This window comes from Taudactylus pleione, unplaced genomic scaffold, assembly GCF_031769625.1.
Source record: "Taudactylus pleione unplaced genomic scaffold, aTauple2 ptg000183l, whole genome shotgun sequence".
NCBI classification, from domain to species: Eukaryota; Metazoa; Chordata; class Amphibia; order Anura; family Myobatrachidae; genus Taudactylus; species Taudactylus pleione.
In genome coordinates, this window is record NW_028284585.1 from 11,242,118 (window position 1) to 11,258,508 (window position 16,391).

The 16,391-nt window shown below is 46.3% G+C and overlaps 1 protein-coding gene across 1 annotated transcript; it reads right to left on the reverse strand.

Moving 5' to 3' along the window:
- Window positions 1-12,325: 12,325 nt before the first annotated feature.
- Window positions 12,326-14,524, reverse strand: LOC148519786 (uncharacterized). Its single transcript, XM_088476093.1, has one exon. It carries the CDS (start codon window positions 14,513-14,515, stop codon window positions 12,326-12,328), a length of 2,190 nt encoding a protein of 729 aa, XP_088332219.1. The 5' UTR covers window positions 14,516-14,524.
- Between the last annotated feature and the right edge of the window lie 1,867 nt (window positions 14,525-16,391).

The following is a 16,391-nucleotide window of genomic DNA, read 5'->3' on the forward strand; positions in this document are numbered from 1 at the left end:
AGACACTACTGTGTGACGTAATGTGAAAAAGAGACACTACTGTGTGACGTAATGTGAAAAAGACACTATTGTGTGACGTAACATGAAAAATTAGGTGGCTGTGCCCCTTCCCAGGAAGACAACACCTGAATTTTTTAGAGCGTGGATGGCGGTACAATTGCTCTTTTGTCAAAATGTGTAGTTACGGCTCTGCTTTGGTGTGCACAGATGTCAGCACCCCTATCCTACAAAAGTCCTACAGTGAACACTATCTAATCTACAACTGCTAAACTAGGGCTTGGGAAAATACCTTCCCCTTTCTTTGTGCATGACCAACACCAGTGAAGTGCCAGCTTTACCAATAGATATCTTTCCAATCTGTCTGGTGGGAAAGAAAATCTGGTCCATTTTCCAGCATCTGGGAGCAAATTTCTATTGTTATTTGTCCCATACATTCCCAGATTTTCTGTCCCACCACACAAATTGGACAGATATCTATAGGTGTGTGTATACAGCTTAACAGAACCAACACCATACCAAATGTTTGACTCCCCTGCAGGATGTGCTCTGTTGTATGTATTTTAATAGATAATGATGTGTACTTGTCTGTTCTAATATTAATTATATATGTAAGAGCTAGCGTTCCCGCTAGGCAGTTTCAGTGGGGCGCCATGCCCTGCCCTATTTCTGAAGGGCAGAAAGCACCCTGACCTCCAGCGCGGTGCCCCGCTGAGACAGCACGCAGGTTCTTTCTCCACCCGTGGGTGGCCATCTCCCGCGGGTGGTCAAAACGGCGGCGCAGTGGTCACGTCGGTGAATGGATGCCGGGCGCATCCATTCACAGTGACCGCAGCGCTTGGGGGCAGCCTGGCATGTCCCTAAGTGCCGGCATGCCCCCAGGAGTGATGAAAAGGGGATGCATAATAATGACATGCCCCAGTTTCTTTGGTCATGCCCCCTTTTCGGGCACATGCACCGAAGGCGCACGCAGAAGTGCCCTATCTCTAGGTCCGGCACCCTGCCTGCTTCGGACCTAGAGTGAACACTAAGAGCATAGACTAAGAAGTGGGAGGGGTCAGGAATAGTAAGGGGAAGAGTCTATGCCAGGAGCCAGATGCTGACGCAAGGTCGGCATTGGGGCTCTTTAAATGCCAGGGCCTATTTTTGGTCCCAGTCCGGCCCTGCCGTCAGATACTGACTACACCTTACAGGTCAAGCCAATTTACTAGCTAGTCTAATTGTTGCAGCTCACATACAAAATACATCAATAAACATTTGTATCAAGAGGTACACAGTATAGCAAGGGCTGACACTTTTTCACCATGATCAGCTTTAATAAAATGTTTTTTCTCCAGCCCTCCCGCAGCCTGCCTCCTCACAGGTGTGTCTATGTCTGTGTCTGCATCTAAAGGCCGTATTCAATTAGCAGCGATAAGCCGTTTTCAGTGAAAAGTTTCTGCCGATGATGTTATTTTGCTAGGCGAGAACTTATCCCCGTATTCAATACAAAAGACTTTTCACCGGTGTCAAAAGTCTGTGCCTTGTAACCTGCGGAAAAGATTCGTCTCTGAATGCAGGCGAAAAAAAAGTACAGAATTGAGGGTCTGGGGTACAAAGTTGCGGGAACACCCCTGCAGCCTTGGGACAGTCCCCCAAAGGTGAACTTATTAAAAAAAGTTTTTAAAAAAATCCTTCGATCACCCCAAAAAAGTACTTTCATTTTGGGGGGCAAAAAAGTTGGGGGACAAACCTGAAAACTAGCAAAATAGACTCCAGGGGGTCCCTCAAGTATGCCCCAGATGTTTTCTTGATTACAGGTGTTTGCTGAAGGTGCGTTTTTTAAAACCCCACTTTAACCATGCTTGCACCCATTTTCATGTACTCCAAATTTGCTGGGACTACTTATTTTTGCAAAAAAAACTGCTAAATGCTATTCTTCACCACTTGTGCAAAGACGTAAATAGCAGCTATTGAGAGCATTTAAGCACAACAAATACCTTCAGCAGGGCTATTCGGGGGTATCTTTTGGGGGGTGTCAGGCTGATTTCCCCAAATCTGACAGCACTTTTCGGCTGTTTGAGTTTCGCCAGGACACGTTTTCGCGTCCTTTGGAACTGAATAGGGCAAAAAGTGGCCGCGCGCACGAAAAGTGTTTTCTCCATAGCGGCTAATTGAATATGCCCCTATGCTTGATTTTCTCACAATTATATTAATATATCATTTCTGTACTCAGCCCATGTATACCTGTGCCTTCCCACCCTTGCTTACTTCCCAGGTATAAGTAGAATACAGGTAACAGACTTGATATGGATATATATGCATTTTTTGAGTAAAAGACCTGTACAGAAATGTATAATTTACACATAATAAATACATAAGCGGTCATACACCAAAAGAGAGGAATAGAAGCCTAAGGAGGAGGAGAGTGGAGATGGGGCTGATGAGAGAGTAAGTGTGCCTCTGGCAAAATCAAAATGGCAGCAATGTGCAAATCAGTTATGAAGAAAATTGTGCACTTGTGTCCTTGTGTCAAGTATTGTGCCTGTATATGACAGCATATTTTAGGTCCTATCTGTTTGGATCCTTTACTGCCCAAAAACAAGCACTTTGGGCAGAGCCGGAGCTAGACATAGGAAAATTATGCAAATGCCCTAGGCATTTGGAATGCCTAGTGGCATGCATTCCAAGCCTAGGGATGGCTAAGATTGACAGTGGGCAGCAATGGCCTGGATTGGGTGGAAGGTGCCAACAGCTGTGCTCTGGCTGCCCTATCGTGATTGGAGCTCTCAGCTCAGCTCCAGTCAGGTGGCTGAAAAAAATGTCCAGCCATAGCAGCTCCTCCTCCCATGGGCCTTTGTAGATTTAATATCTGCAGAGTCCAAGCAGGCTGAGGTGATGAGGTCACAGTTTTATTTGCCAGGTGAGTGCTGTGCATGGGGTACAGGGAGGTTGGGTGGAATAATGTGTGGGACATAATGTGTAAGGGGCATTACTGTGTGGCATTTTGTGTATAAGGGCGCTACTATTGTGTGGAATTATGTATACAAAGTACACTACTGTGTGGCATAACATGTATTAAGGGCACTAATGTGTGGTGTAATGTGAATAAGGAGCAATTTGGTATGATGTAATGTGAATAAGGAGCAATACGGTGTGGAATAATATGAATAATGGACACTACTGTGTGATGTAACATGAATAAGGGTCACTAATGTGTGGCTTAATGTGTATAAGGTAAAGGGGTACTACTGTGTGGTTTAACGTGAATAGGGGACACTACGTGTCATGTAATGTGAATAAGGGACACTGCTGTATGATGTAACATGAATAACGGACACTGTCCTGTGATGTAATATGAATAAAGTTGCACTACTGTGTGGCATAATTTGAATTGGAGGTACTACTGTGTGGTGTCATTTGAATTGGAGGTACTATTGTGTGGCCTTTGGTGCATGCTGTACCTATTTAAAATATTGGGGTTGGGGGCACAAATGCTCTTGCTGGCACAGGGCACCAAAATGTCTCTTTACAGCTATGTCAATGAAGATTGCTATGGATGAGGGGTAATGGGTGTTGCTGGTGTCTGCTGTGATCTGTGCTGCTGTGTGATGGGTTCTGTGCTGGGACAACAGTGGAACTAGCAGCATTTCTACGGAGCACCAGCCAAAATCTTGACTAGGGTATCAAATTGGTTAGAGCCAGCTCTGGTTTTTGAGACAGTCAATGCAGTAGAAGAGATGGATGGGCAACTGCTGTAAAAAGATCTTTGATATTAAAAGGAGATTTAAGGAGAAACTAAGTAAAGAGGAGAGTGGCATTCAAAAAAGTAGATAGGCCACCCATACATACTATTGAATTTGCTTCGTATGAGAAGCTTATGCAAACATTCACCCCTGTGGTCCTACAAGGAGTAAATATAACTAATACTGACTAGGGATGACCATCGATTATTACCAATCATTGGGGATGGCCAATGTTTTTATTGCTATCGATGGCACAGAACCCCACAATGTGTTTTTTTCCTACCTGGTGCTGGGAGACTGAGTATAGCCCTGCTGCTTGGCATGACCCATGAAGCTACACCCCTAAATATGATTGGCCCGCTAGGCAGAAACTAATAGAACAGTGCTGACTATTGGTGGCCGAAACCATCAATGGTTTTCTACAGATGATTACACACCATCAATGTTAATCACTGATAATACCATCAAATGGTGGCCATTGATGATTAACCCACTGTTGACCATTCCAAATACTGACAGACGCCTTGCTGGAGCTGAGGTAGGTGGGTCCACACATTTCACTGCAAGAATTCTTTATTTTAGTTTAATTTACATATTTTGATTAAATATAAAATTTGCACAATTGTGCATAAATAATCAACATTAACGGCATATTTCTGCATAATTTATTTAATCAAATAGCATTCTTATACATAACAAATTAAGTATAAATTAATACTTCTGCTAAATAACTTAATGGAAATGCTATTGGTTTTCTAGTTTGACAGGTGAATGTAGAGCTATAGTAAAAGTTCCTTCCTTCTTTTGCTAGAATATTTAATAAGAGTTTTTTTCTTTTTTTTAGTGCTAATAATTATCATCAAAACACAGTTTTGGCAGAATATTAAATTGCACACTGTAGGACAGCATTAGAGAAAGTAACAAAATTCATCATTCCAATTTTTTTTTAAACAAGTTTACCCCCAAAAGTCTTCAGAAGGGAGCAACCTCAGGAGCATGTAGCCATTGAGTTTGCCTAGAATAAAAAATGACAGCACATAGCATGCTCTAACCAGGGGTGAAACTAGGATTTTTGTCACCTGGGGCAAGGCCATAATTTGGCACCCTCCTCCACAAAAACAAACAAAAACAACAAAGAGGACAAAAAGTGTGTGTAGTTTCGTGACACAATAATGTCCCTTATTACACATTATGCCACACAGTAATGCTTCTTATACCACATTATGTAACAGTAATGCCCCTTATAAAAGATTATACCACATAGTTTTGCCCCTCATAACTAAGGTTGAGCGGGTTCGGATTTATGAAATGCGAACCCCCCCGAGCCCCCCCGATCCGAGGCCGATCCGAGTCAGGCTCGACTTTTCCCTTCTGACTCCGATCTGAAATCGAGGCAAAATGTCATCATCCCGCCTTCCGAGTCTCGCGGGTTTTGGATCCTATATAAGGTACCTGCGTCAGCGCCATTTTCTCACTCGGCTGTGGACAGTGAAGAGGGAGGGTGGGAGTTAGGGCTGGCTGGGCTGTGTAGTGTAGTGTAGGGCAGTGTAGTGTTGTGCTGTGCTGTGTTGCGCTGTGCTGCTGTTGTCCATAGGGGCTGTGTCCACTCCTCCAAAGTCCATAGGGGCTGGCTGGACTGTGTTGTGCAGTCAGTTGTCCATAGGGGCTGTGTCCACTCCAAAGTCCTGTGCAGTGTCCCAGTCCTAAAGGGGTGCTGTAGTGTTGTCCAGGGGGTGCTCTGTCCATCAGGGGTGCTCCCCCCAAGTGCAAAAAAAATATATATTTTTTCTGTGTTTGTGAATTGTGTGCACAGTAGCCGCACGTGCATCAACAAAGTAGTGCCAAGCGTGAGCCTGTGTCCCATTAGTAAAGGGCCGGCTGGCTTGTCCATTAAAGGGTGCTGTAACCCCTAAAGTACACTCCAAACAAAAAAATATATATTTTCTGTGTTTGTGAATTGTGTGCACTGTAGCCGCACGTGCCTCAACAAAGTAGTGCCAAGCGTGCGCATGTGTCATAAGTAAAGGGCCATCTGGCTTGAATGTTAAAGGGTGCTGTAACCCCCAAAGTGCACTCCAAACAAAAAAAAATATTTTCTGTGTTTGTGAATTGTGTGCACTGTAGCCGCACGTGCATCAACAAAGTAGTGCCAAGCATGCGCCTGTGTCATAAGTAAAGGGCCGTCTGGCTTGACCGTTAAAGGGTGCTGTAACCCCCAAAGCACACTCCAAACAAAATAAAAAAAAAATTCTGTGTTTGTGGATTGTGTGCACTGTGGCTGCACGTGCATCAACAAAGGAGCAGCGCCAAGCGTGCGCCTATGTCCCATAAGTAAAGGGCCAGCTGGCTTGTCCGTTAAAGGGTGCTGTAACCCCCAAAGTACACTCCAAACAAAAAAAAAAAAAAAAAATTCTGTCTTTGTGAATTGTGTGCACTGTGGCCGCGCGTGCATCCTTAAAGCAGCAGCAACAAGTGTGCGTCTGTCTGTTAAAGGATTACATCAGTGACAGCATCCAAGTAGGCATGTCAGACAGTCCGTACATGTACTGGCAGGAAAAAGAGGCAATTTGGAGGCCCCTGTACAAACTGGCTCTATTTTATCTGAGTTGCCCCCCCCCTCCAGTGTGTACTCCGAAAGAGTGTTTAGTGCAGCCGGGAACCTTGTTAGCGAAAGGCATATGAGGTTGCTTCGACAAAATGTGGAGAAGATGATGTTCATAAAAATGAATTATCAACTCTTCCAGGAAGACCAGCCTCCATAACGTACAGAGGGACCTGTGGTGGTGGATTCCAGCGGGGACGAATTAATACTCTGTATTAATTAATACCCTTTGTAGCGTGCTGTCGATGGTGAGTGACATGCGCAAGACGGAGCCGGGTCCGAATCAGACCCACAGTTATAAGGAGAGTGGTTGGTAAGCAAGTCCACAATCTTCACATAAGCCCAGTTTTGGCATTTAAATTATGTAGATTCTATACATCTATTGTCATATTGTTTTGGTACAATTTTACATACACACTGAAGAGGGTGAGGAATCGGTGAATGAGGAGGATGAGGACGACATCTTGCCTCCGTAGAGCCAGTTTGTGCAGGGACAGATTAATTGCCAGCTTGTTTTGTGGGGGCCCAAACGAACCAAACATTTCAGCCACAGTCGTGTGGCAGACCCTGGCGCTGAAATGATTGGGTTGTTAAAGTGTGCATGTCCTGTTTATACAACATAATGGTGGGTGGGAGGGCCCTAGGACAATTCCATCTTGCACCTTTTTTTTTTCTTTGCATTATGTACTGTTTGGGGCCTAGTTTTTCAAACTGCCATCCTGTCTGCCACTGCAGTGTCACTCCTAGATGGGCCACGTGTTTGTGCCGCCCACTCGTGTTGCTTAGCATAGTTATCCAGCTACCTCGGTGCAACCTTTTGGACATAAAAACAGTATTGTGAGGTGTGAGGTGTTCAGAATAGACTGGAAATGAGTGGAAATTAAGGTTATTGAGGTTAATAATAGCATAGGAGCAGATAAACCCCCAATTTCTGTGAATTTAGCTGTTTTTATGCTTTTTAAAAAAAAAAAATACAGATCCAAAACACAAAACCCAGAACCCAAAACACCGAAGGGTGATTTTGGCAAAACCAATCCAGATCCAAAACACGAAGAAAGATCCAGATCCAAAACCAAAACACAAAACTCGAAAAGTGGCCAGTGCACACCCCTACTTATAACATATTATGTCATACAGTAATGCCCCTTACAACAGATTATGCCACACAGTAATGCCCCTTACAACACATTATACCACAGTAATGCCCCTTATAACACATTATGATGCAGTTATGCCCCTTACAACACATTATGCCACAGTAAGGGCCCTTATACATTAAGCCACAGTAAGGCCCCTTATACATTAAACCACAGTAAGAGGCGCACCCTTACACATTATGCCACAGTAATGCCCCTTACACATTATGCCACAGTGATGCTCCCCGGTGACAGCAGAACTGACAAATGTAACACACCAGATTGGGGGGGTGCAATAAGAATGATTAAAAACGGACTTTACATTAAAATGACATCTCCAAATCAGCCAGCTCCCTTCTCTTACCTGCCGGTGCAGAGCAGTAATTGAGTTTGGGGCAGTGCAGGATGGGGCTGCCACACGACGGGGAACTATCAGCACTGCTGTCTTTCTAATGTCGCACCAGTCCTGAAATAATTGGAGATTGCGGACCAGCAGCCGCTGTTTATTGGCTGCCGGTCTGCAAGCTCTGATTGGCTCGTGACCGAACCACAGACTGACAGCGGCACTGTGTCTCTCAAGGCCCGGCAGGCGGCACCAAACCCACATGTGCAGCTACTGGCCCAGCATCTCCTCAGAGCCCCTTCAAGTCTATCACCTGGGACATATGCCCCTTTAGGACCCCCACCCCCCTAGTTGTAGCCCTGATCTAACATCCTGCCACAAGGAAATGCTCCAGATAACAAAATCAAAGCAACAGCATAGATGCACATTTTATAAAATTCCCATCTGTGATATTCAGGAGGATCAGCTGTCAAGTGCACTGGATGGAACAACAAATGTCCTCATACACCTAGCATCTATACACCGCATGGTTCAGATGCAGCAAAACACCACTCAAAGTGTACTAAAGACGCTGTGCTGTGAAATTATCCACACAGGAATATGTTTTAAACATGTAAAAAGGTAATTTTATCAACATACTGTATGTGTGATATGTATGTACAGTACTCTATGTACTGTATATGTGATAAGGAATAAAATATCATACTGTATGTACTGTATGTGCGAGAAGGAACCAACACTATTAGCATGCTCGTGGTTAATGTTGTGAGTTCCTGTTTGCCTGCTAGATGTCACACTAGTAGTTCTTCCAGGTATATGCTGAATAATGGGGGTTTTTGAGTTGATGAAGATTGTCATGACCAGCCGGCCGATTCTCCAGATACCTCAATCTGAGAATCGCCACCAGTGACTTATGGTTACCTCAGCACATGCGGTTAGTATAACACGGTTCTGCCACCACCAACGAAGTTAACGGGAGTCGTTAGGTTCTCCCCTTAAATCTCAATATGCACACTCACTTACTTATAGGTACGTAGCTTTGACCTCACAGGCTCGTGAATTCGACAAGAACACGGAGAATACACTGGATTAAGAATGTTTAATCCGAAAAATATTTCCAAGGTTATTGATTACAGGAAAAGGTAGTACAAATATGGACAATACAAATATATCACAAATAGGTTTCAGAAAGTAAAAGGAATTAAAAATGAAAAAGAACCCAGAGTCTTTACATCTAGACTCAGTTGTGAAGGAGACACAGGAGCATTGGATTCTGGCCAGTCGTCAGGACTCTCCTTGGGCACAAGAACACTTATCACTGAGGGAGATGCATAGTTATACCCTCACAGCTGCACTAGCCCCCACCTTTGGGTTTTTCACTCTTTCATTGCTGTACACTGGGCATTAAGAAATCGGCCACACCCTTCCATATTGTCTATAGGAAGTAGGGGGTCTTGAAACAGTGTGAAGGGGTCTTTAGAAACCAATAAGCAGGTAACATACCCTACATTCCTATCATCTCCCTCCTAAAGGATTTTATATCCCATGACCTGGCTTGACCAGGTCTGACCATCTGCATTAAGGATGTATCCCTCCCCAAACTTTATGGCCTGTAGAGAAAATAGATGGTTATCTAGATGCCTGGTTCCAGGAAGACAAATCTCCTCCAAGCTTTGTATTCCTACAGGTCAAATACAGGACACTGCCTAGAATCCATGTTGATACACACATTTATATATATATACATTTACATGACATAATTCCTGGCGATTATTCTTGAGATAAACGCCACACCTCCCCCTGAAGATGGGCACAGGAGGGACTGAGACACACGTCACAGCCTTACCTGTGTACCACTGTCTGCCTCTTCACTCTGCCGGGAGAGTCCATCAGCATTGCTGTGCTCTGCACCCTTTCTGTGCTGGATGGTGAAGGTGTATTGTTGCAGGGTAAGGCTCCATCGGAGAAGTTTACCATTATCCCCAGAGACTCTATTAAGCCATACGAGTGGGTTGTGGTCTGTTATTATGGTAAAGTCTCTCCCATACAGATATGGCTGCAGTTTTTGGAGAGACCATACAATCGCCAAACACTCTTTTTCAATGGTGGCATAGGCCACTTCACGGGGCAGCAGTTTTTTACTTAGGAAAATGACAGGATGCTCTTCCCCTTGCTCATTGACCTGACTGAGCACAGCACCTAAACCATAATTAGAGGCATCAGTCTGTACAATGAACCTCTTTTTGAAATCTGGGGCCTGCAGCACAGGGGACTGAGCTAAAGCAGACTTTAGGGCTAGAAAGGCCCTCTCACAGTCCTCAGTCCAATTGACCACCTGTGGCAACTTCTTTTTTGTCAAGTCTGTTAAGGGCTTGGCTAGGGTGCTGTAGTGGGGTACAAATTTTCGGTTGTACCCTGCAGTTCCTAGAAAGGACATCACCTGTTTTTTAGTCTTGGGGTAGGCCATGCAGCAATAGCCTCCACTTTGTCTGGTTCTGGGCGGAGAGTACCTCCCCCTACACGGTGCCCTAGATATTGTACCTCTCCCATGCCAAGCTGGCACTTCTCGGGTTTGATCATCAAATCTGCCCCAGTGATTCGGCCTAACACGCTATTCAGATGGATCAGGTGTTCCTCCCAGGTCTGGCTGAACACTGCGATGTCATCCAGGTAGGCAACTGCATATCCCTCCTGGCCTTCCAGCAGGTCATTAACCAGGCGCTGAAAGGACGCAGGGGCATTCTTCATCCCAAAGGGCATGACCAGAGATTCGAACAGCCCAAATGGGGTGATGAATGCGGACCGCTCACGGGCCTCGGGTGACAGCGGGATCTGCCAGTACCCCCTACTGAGATCCATGATAGTGATGTAACGTGCCGGGGCAAGCTTATCTAGTAGTTCATCTATCCTGGGCATGGGATAGGCATCAAATACAGTGGCATCATTTAACCTCCTGTAGTCCACACAAAATCTTGTACCTCCACATTTTTTTGGGACCAGTACCACTGGGGCAGCCCATGAACTGTGAGACCTTTGTATCACCCCTAGCTGCAGCATCTCATCAATTTCCCTTTTCATTGCCTCCAGCACTTCTTGGGAAGTACGATATGCTGGCTGTCTGAGGGGGGTCTGATTACCTGTGTTTACGTGATGTGTAACCAAGTGTGTCTTTCCTAGCTTTCCTGTGAAATGGGACTGAAAGGGCTGTACGGTGTTAGCTAGCTGTTCTAGCTGCATCTCAGACAGCTCAGTGCTGAAGTGGGCATCTGCAAGTGACCCCCCCTCTTTTGCAGCAGCTGCCAGATCTAGTAAGGGGTCGGGTTCCTGATCACTCTCAGGCAAGCTACACACAGCTAACACACATGTCCCTCTGTCATGGTACTTTTTGAGCATATTGATGTGGTACATCTTCTGTCTCTTACGTCCATCCCCCTTTTCTACTACATAATTAACATCCTGGATGCGCTGCACTATGGTGTAGGGGCCTTCCCAGGCAGCCTGTAGCTTGTTCTGCCTCATAGGGATCAGAACTAGGACCTTATCCCCCACCTCAAATATGCGTTCCCTAGCGCTGCGGTCATACCAGAGTTTTTGTTTTGCTTGTGCAGTCTTCAGTTTGCTCTGTGCCATTCCCATTAAAGACTGCATCTTCTCCCTGAACTGTACTACATAGTGTACCACAGACTGTTCAGGAGTGACCAGCTTACCTTCCCATTCTTCCCTGATCAAATCTAGAGGGCCTCGCACGCGACGCCCATATAGGAGTTCAAAGGGTGAGAATCCAGTGGACTCCTGCGACACCTCGCGGTATGCAAAGAGGAGGTGCGGCAGGAACCTCTCCCAGTCTCTTCCCTGGGACTCCACAAAAGTCCTCAACATTTGTTTCAGGGTGCTATTAAAACGTTCGACCAACCCATTGGTAGCCGGATGGTATGGGGATGTAATCAGATGATTCACCTGCATCCTCTGACAGAGACTCTGCATGAGGCGGGACATGAACTGGGTACCCTGATCAGTTAACATCTCCTTGGGAAACCCCACCCGAGAAAAAATGGTGATAAGCGCATCTGCTACCTTGTCTGTGCGAATGGATGAAAGCGCTACAGCTTCTGGGTACCTTGTAGCATAATCCACTACAGTCAGAATGTACTGTTTTCCTGAGCTGCTGGGGATGGCTAGGGGCCCCACAATATCAACCGCAACCCTCTCAAAGGGCTCAGATATGATGGGAAGGGAAATGAGAGGAGCGCGCCCCACATCACCGGACTTCCCAACTATCTGGCACGCATGGCATGAGCGACAGTAATCGTCTGCCTCCTTTCCCATGCCAGGCCAGTAGAACTTATGTTTCAACCGGTCTCTGGTTCGACTCACCCCCAAATGTCCTGCTAAGGGGATCTCGTGTGCTATTTTCAGGAGCTCAGTTCTGTAGATCTGAGGGATTACAAGCTGCCTTTCAGCACCCTCAGCTGTGACCCATTCTCTATATAAGAGTCCATTTTCCATAAAAATTCTCTCTGATTTATCCTCCAGACCTGCCTTCGCTGATTCTCCCCCTCACAGCTTCCAAACTGGGTTCTGTCTGCTGTTCTGCTTTGAAAGCAGCACTTCTCATTAGCTGATCAGGGTGAGGAGACAAAATGTGATTTCTGTCCTCCTCTATCCCAGACTCTGTGCTGACAGCTTCAGCAGGAGAGGAGGAGGGGGGCTGAGGGGGAGAAATCTCTAGTGACACACTCTCCCCAGGTGCAGGGGTTACCTCACAGTTACTCTGGGCTGTGGCTGTCCTGGTCATTACTGCTAATACAGGGAAGGCATCGTTACCTACAGTATTCACTCCAAACCCTGATGATGGTACATTTGCAATATCATCTGCTAACAGTACATTACATAGTTTTTCATTAGGGCTCACTGTTAGACCCATTTCTGACTGACCAGACTCTGGCCTGTGGAACTGCAAAGGGTTATCTGCTAGAACAGCACTTTGTACATCACTGATACAATCACATTCATTTGTACTGTTGCTGGGTCGGTCAGCAGGGGTCACCTGGGGAAAAACTGGGTTAGATTGTACCTTTGCATCATTTACAACATAATTCTCAGTTACATATTTCATTTGCATTTTCCCCAAATCACACCCCAACAGTACTGTAGCAGGTAAATTGTCCAGCACCCCAACATCCCGGATACCTCTCCCAACTCCCCAGTCCAGATACACACGAGCCATAGGCACCTCTGGGTGCACCCCACCCACTCCCCGCACTGTAATTGTCTTCCCTGGAATAATATCCTCGGGACCCACTAAGGCTGGGTGGATGAGAGTCAGGTCTGAGCCAGAGTCTAATAGCCCAAGTGCAACTTGGTGTCCTACCTGGACCGCTTGTAGATTGTCCCGGTGGTGTCCTTGGGGCCCTTCCACACACAGGATGGCTGGCACAGGTTTCCCTGCCGGGCCACTCACAGGAGAGGGTGTTGATCTTTTCTTCTTGGGGCAATCAACACTGATGTGCCCCAGCTCATTGCATGTAAAACACCTGCAGCCAGTTGCCAAAACAGGTTTTCCCCCCGCCCCCCCAAAAGGTGTAGCAACAGCTGGCTTTGCAGGGTACCGCGGGGGTGATCCTCCAGGTCGTCTCTCTCTCCATGCTGCTTGTCCTGGCATCCCCCAGCTCTTCTTCACCACAGAAGCCCGAGTGCTGGTGTACTTGTCTGCCAGGCTGGCAGCCTCCTGAGACGTTTTGGGATCCCGATCCAGGACCCACTCTTTGACCTCCGCTGGACACAGTGTGAGGAACTGTTCCTGGAGAATAAGGTCCTTTAGTTTGTCAAAGTCCGTCACCTGCAATCCATCAACCCACTGATGCAACAGGGTTGACAATTGCGCTAACAGTCCCGCATAGGTATCAGAGGGACTGCGCTTTGAGTCTCTGAACTTTTGTCGATAAGCCTCAGGGGTGATGTTGAAACGCTGTAACAAGGCTTTTTTAATCGCAGCATAATCACCATCCAGTTCCTGGGGGAGATCTGCAAATGCCTCCAAAGCTTTTCCTCTTAGCCCAGGGGTTAAATAACTCGCCCATTCACTGTGGTCCAGTGCAAACTGTCGGCAAGTCTTTTCAAACCCCCTCAGGAACGTATCGAGGTCACCATCCTTCTCCAATACAGGAAATTGATCGTGCCGGGGCTTTTTCCTACCCGGTTCACAGGTAGCATTCTGTCCGCGGAGTCTGGCCATCTCCAGCTGGAACACGCGCTCAGCCTGGCGCTCCTCAGCCGCAGCCTGGCGCTCTGCAGCCACAGCCTCTCGGACTGCCTTCCGCTCGGCAGCTTCTGCTTCCTGGTCAGCTCGGCGTCCAGCAGCTTCCCTGTCCGCAGATGTTTGGAACTGCTGCATCAGCTGCAGAGTTGTGGCAGCAGAGTCCCTGTCCTTCATATGCCTGGCAGCAGTTTGAAGGAAACTCTCTAGTGCAGACTCACTTGACCCAGCAGAGGTGTCCGACCCCCGCTGTGCACCTGTTGTAAGGTCCAGTACAGACTGCGCCTCTGCAGCAGGGTTGTCCATTGTCTGGCCACCTTCAGCAACAAGATTCTGATCCGCCACTTGGAGTAATTGGGCCAGTTGATCCTTGTTCTGGCCCTTCCAGGCAATGTTTCTCTCCATACACATGGCCACAAGGTCATCTCTTTTCTGTTGCAGGTACTCTGTGGTCATTCTGGACCTCAAACTATTTGCCAAATAAAATAGAAAAGAAAAACAAGAGAGGGGGGGGGAACAGAAACTATTTGCTATGTATGTCCGTTTAAAATCTAAACCTTGAGCGTAATTCTCCGGTGAATTTATGATGTAGTTTCTCTCAAGAATCACACACCATTAATTCACTTAAGTTCTTGTGATAAAAACAACAATTATCATCATCCCACCGCTTGCCACCAATTTGTCACGACCAGCCGGCCGATTCTCCAGATACCTCAATCTGAGAATCGCCACCAGTGACTTATGGTTACCTCAGCACGTGTGGTTAGTATAACACGGTTCTGCCACCACCAACGAAGTTAACGGGAGTCGTTAGGTTCTCCCCTTAAATCTCAATATGCACACTCACTTACTTATAGGTACGTAGCTTTGACCTCACAGGCTCGTGAATTCGACAAGAACACGGAGAATACACTGGATTAAGAATGTTTAATCCGAAAAATATTTCCAAGGTTATTGATTACAGGAAAAGGTAGTACAAATATGGACAATACAAATATATCACAAATAGGTTTCAGAAAGTAAAAGGAATTAAAAATGAAAAAGAACCCAGAGTCTTTACATCTAGACTCAGTTGTGAAGGAGACACAGGAGCATTGGATTCTGGCCAGTCGTCAGGACTCTCCTTGGGCACAAGAACACTTATCACTGAGGGAGATGCATAGTTATACCCTCACAGCTGCACTAGCCCCCACCTTTGGGTTTTTCACTCTTTCATTGCTGTACACTGGGCATTAAGAAATCGGCCACACCCTTCCATATTGTCTATAGGAAGTAGGGGGTCTTGAAACAGTGTGAAGGGGTCTTTAGAAACCAATAAGCAGGTAACATACCCTACATTCCTATCATCTCCCTCCTAAAGGATTTTATATCCCATGACCTGGCTTGACCAGGTCTGACCATCTGCATTAAGGATGTATCCCTCCCCAAACTTTATGGCCTGTAGAGAAAATAGATGGTTATCTAGATGCCTGGTTCCAGGAAGACAAATCTCCTCCAAGCTTTGTATTCCTACAGGTCAAATACAGGACACTGCCTAGAATCCATGTTGATACACACATTTATATATATATACATTTACATGACATAATTCCTGGCGATTATTCTTGAGATAAACGCCACAAAGATACGCACAGATCTGATTTGTCAATAGCTGAAATACCTGGCCTTCCTTTGCTGACCTTGAGCCATTCTAATGTCTACTCTCTGGGCCTGATTCAGCAAGGATCACAACTGTGATCGGCTGCGATTACGCACGTAGTCTCACTGCAATGATATGCTAATCCATTGTGATCGCTATGCCGTCGCATCACAACATTTTTTTCATCTATTCATAATTTTGTATTGTATTTTGCTGAAATCATGCTGGAGGAATCGGTATGGAATGCCAGCAGTCGGGATCCCGGCTCTCAGAATCCCTACTGGGCTAGCATACTGACACTTGCTGTTCGGTATGCTAACCCTCACCCTCTCCCTACTCTAATCCTAACCTCCCTCTTTGATACCTAACCCTAACCTCCCCCCTAGTGCCTGAACCTAACCTCCCCCACCCACACCCTAAACCTCCCTCCTTAGTGCCTAACCCTAATTCTCCCCCTAGTGCCTAATCCTAACCAAGCACCATAACCCTCCCTCCCACCCTGCTACTTACGTTTGGTATCGCGGCAGTCGGGATGTCAGCGCCGGGATTGTGATAGGTGTCAGGATTCTGGCGCCGGTAATATCAGCGCTGGCATCGCGGTCACCGGGAAACTGTATCCCATCCAGAGTACCATTCATACTACCAATGGATGGGTCTTCTGCAGGAAGTGGAATGCCCCCCTTCTAGGCACAT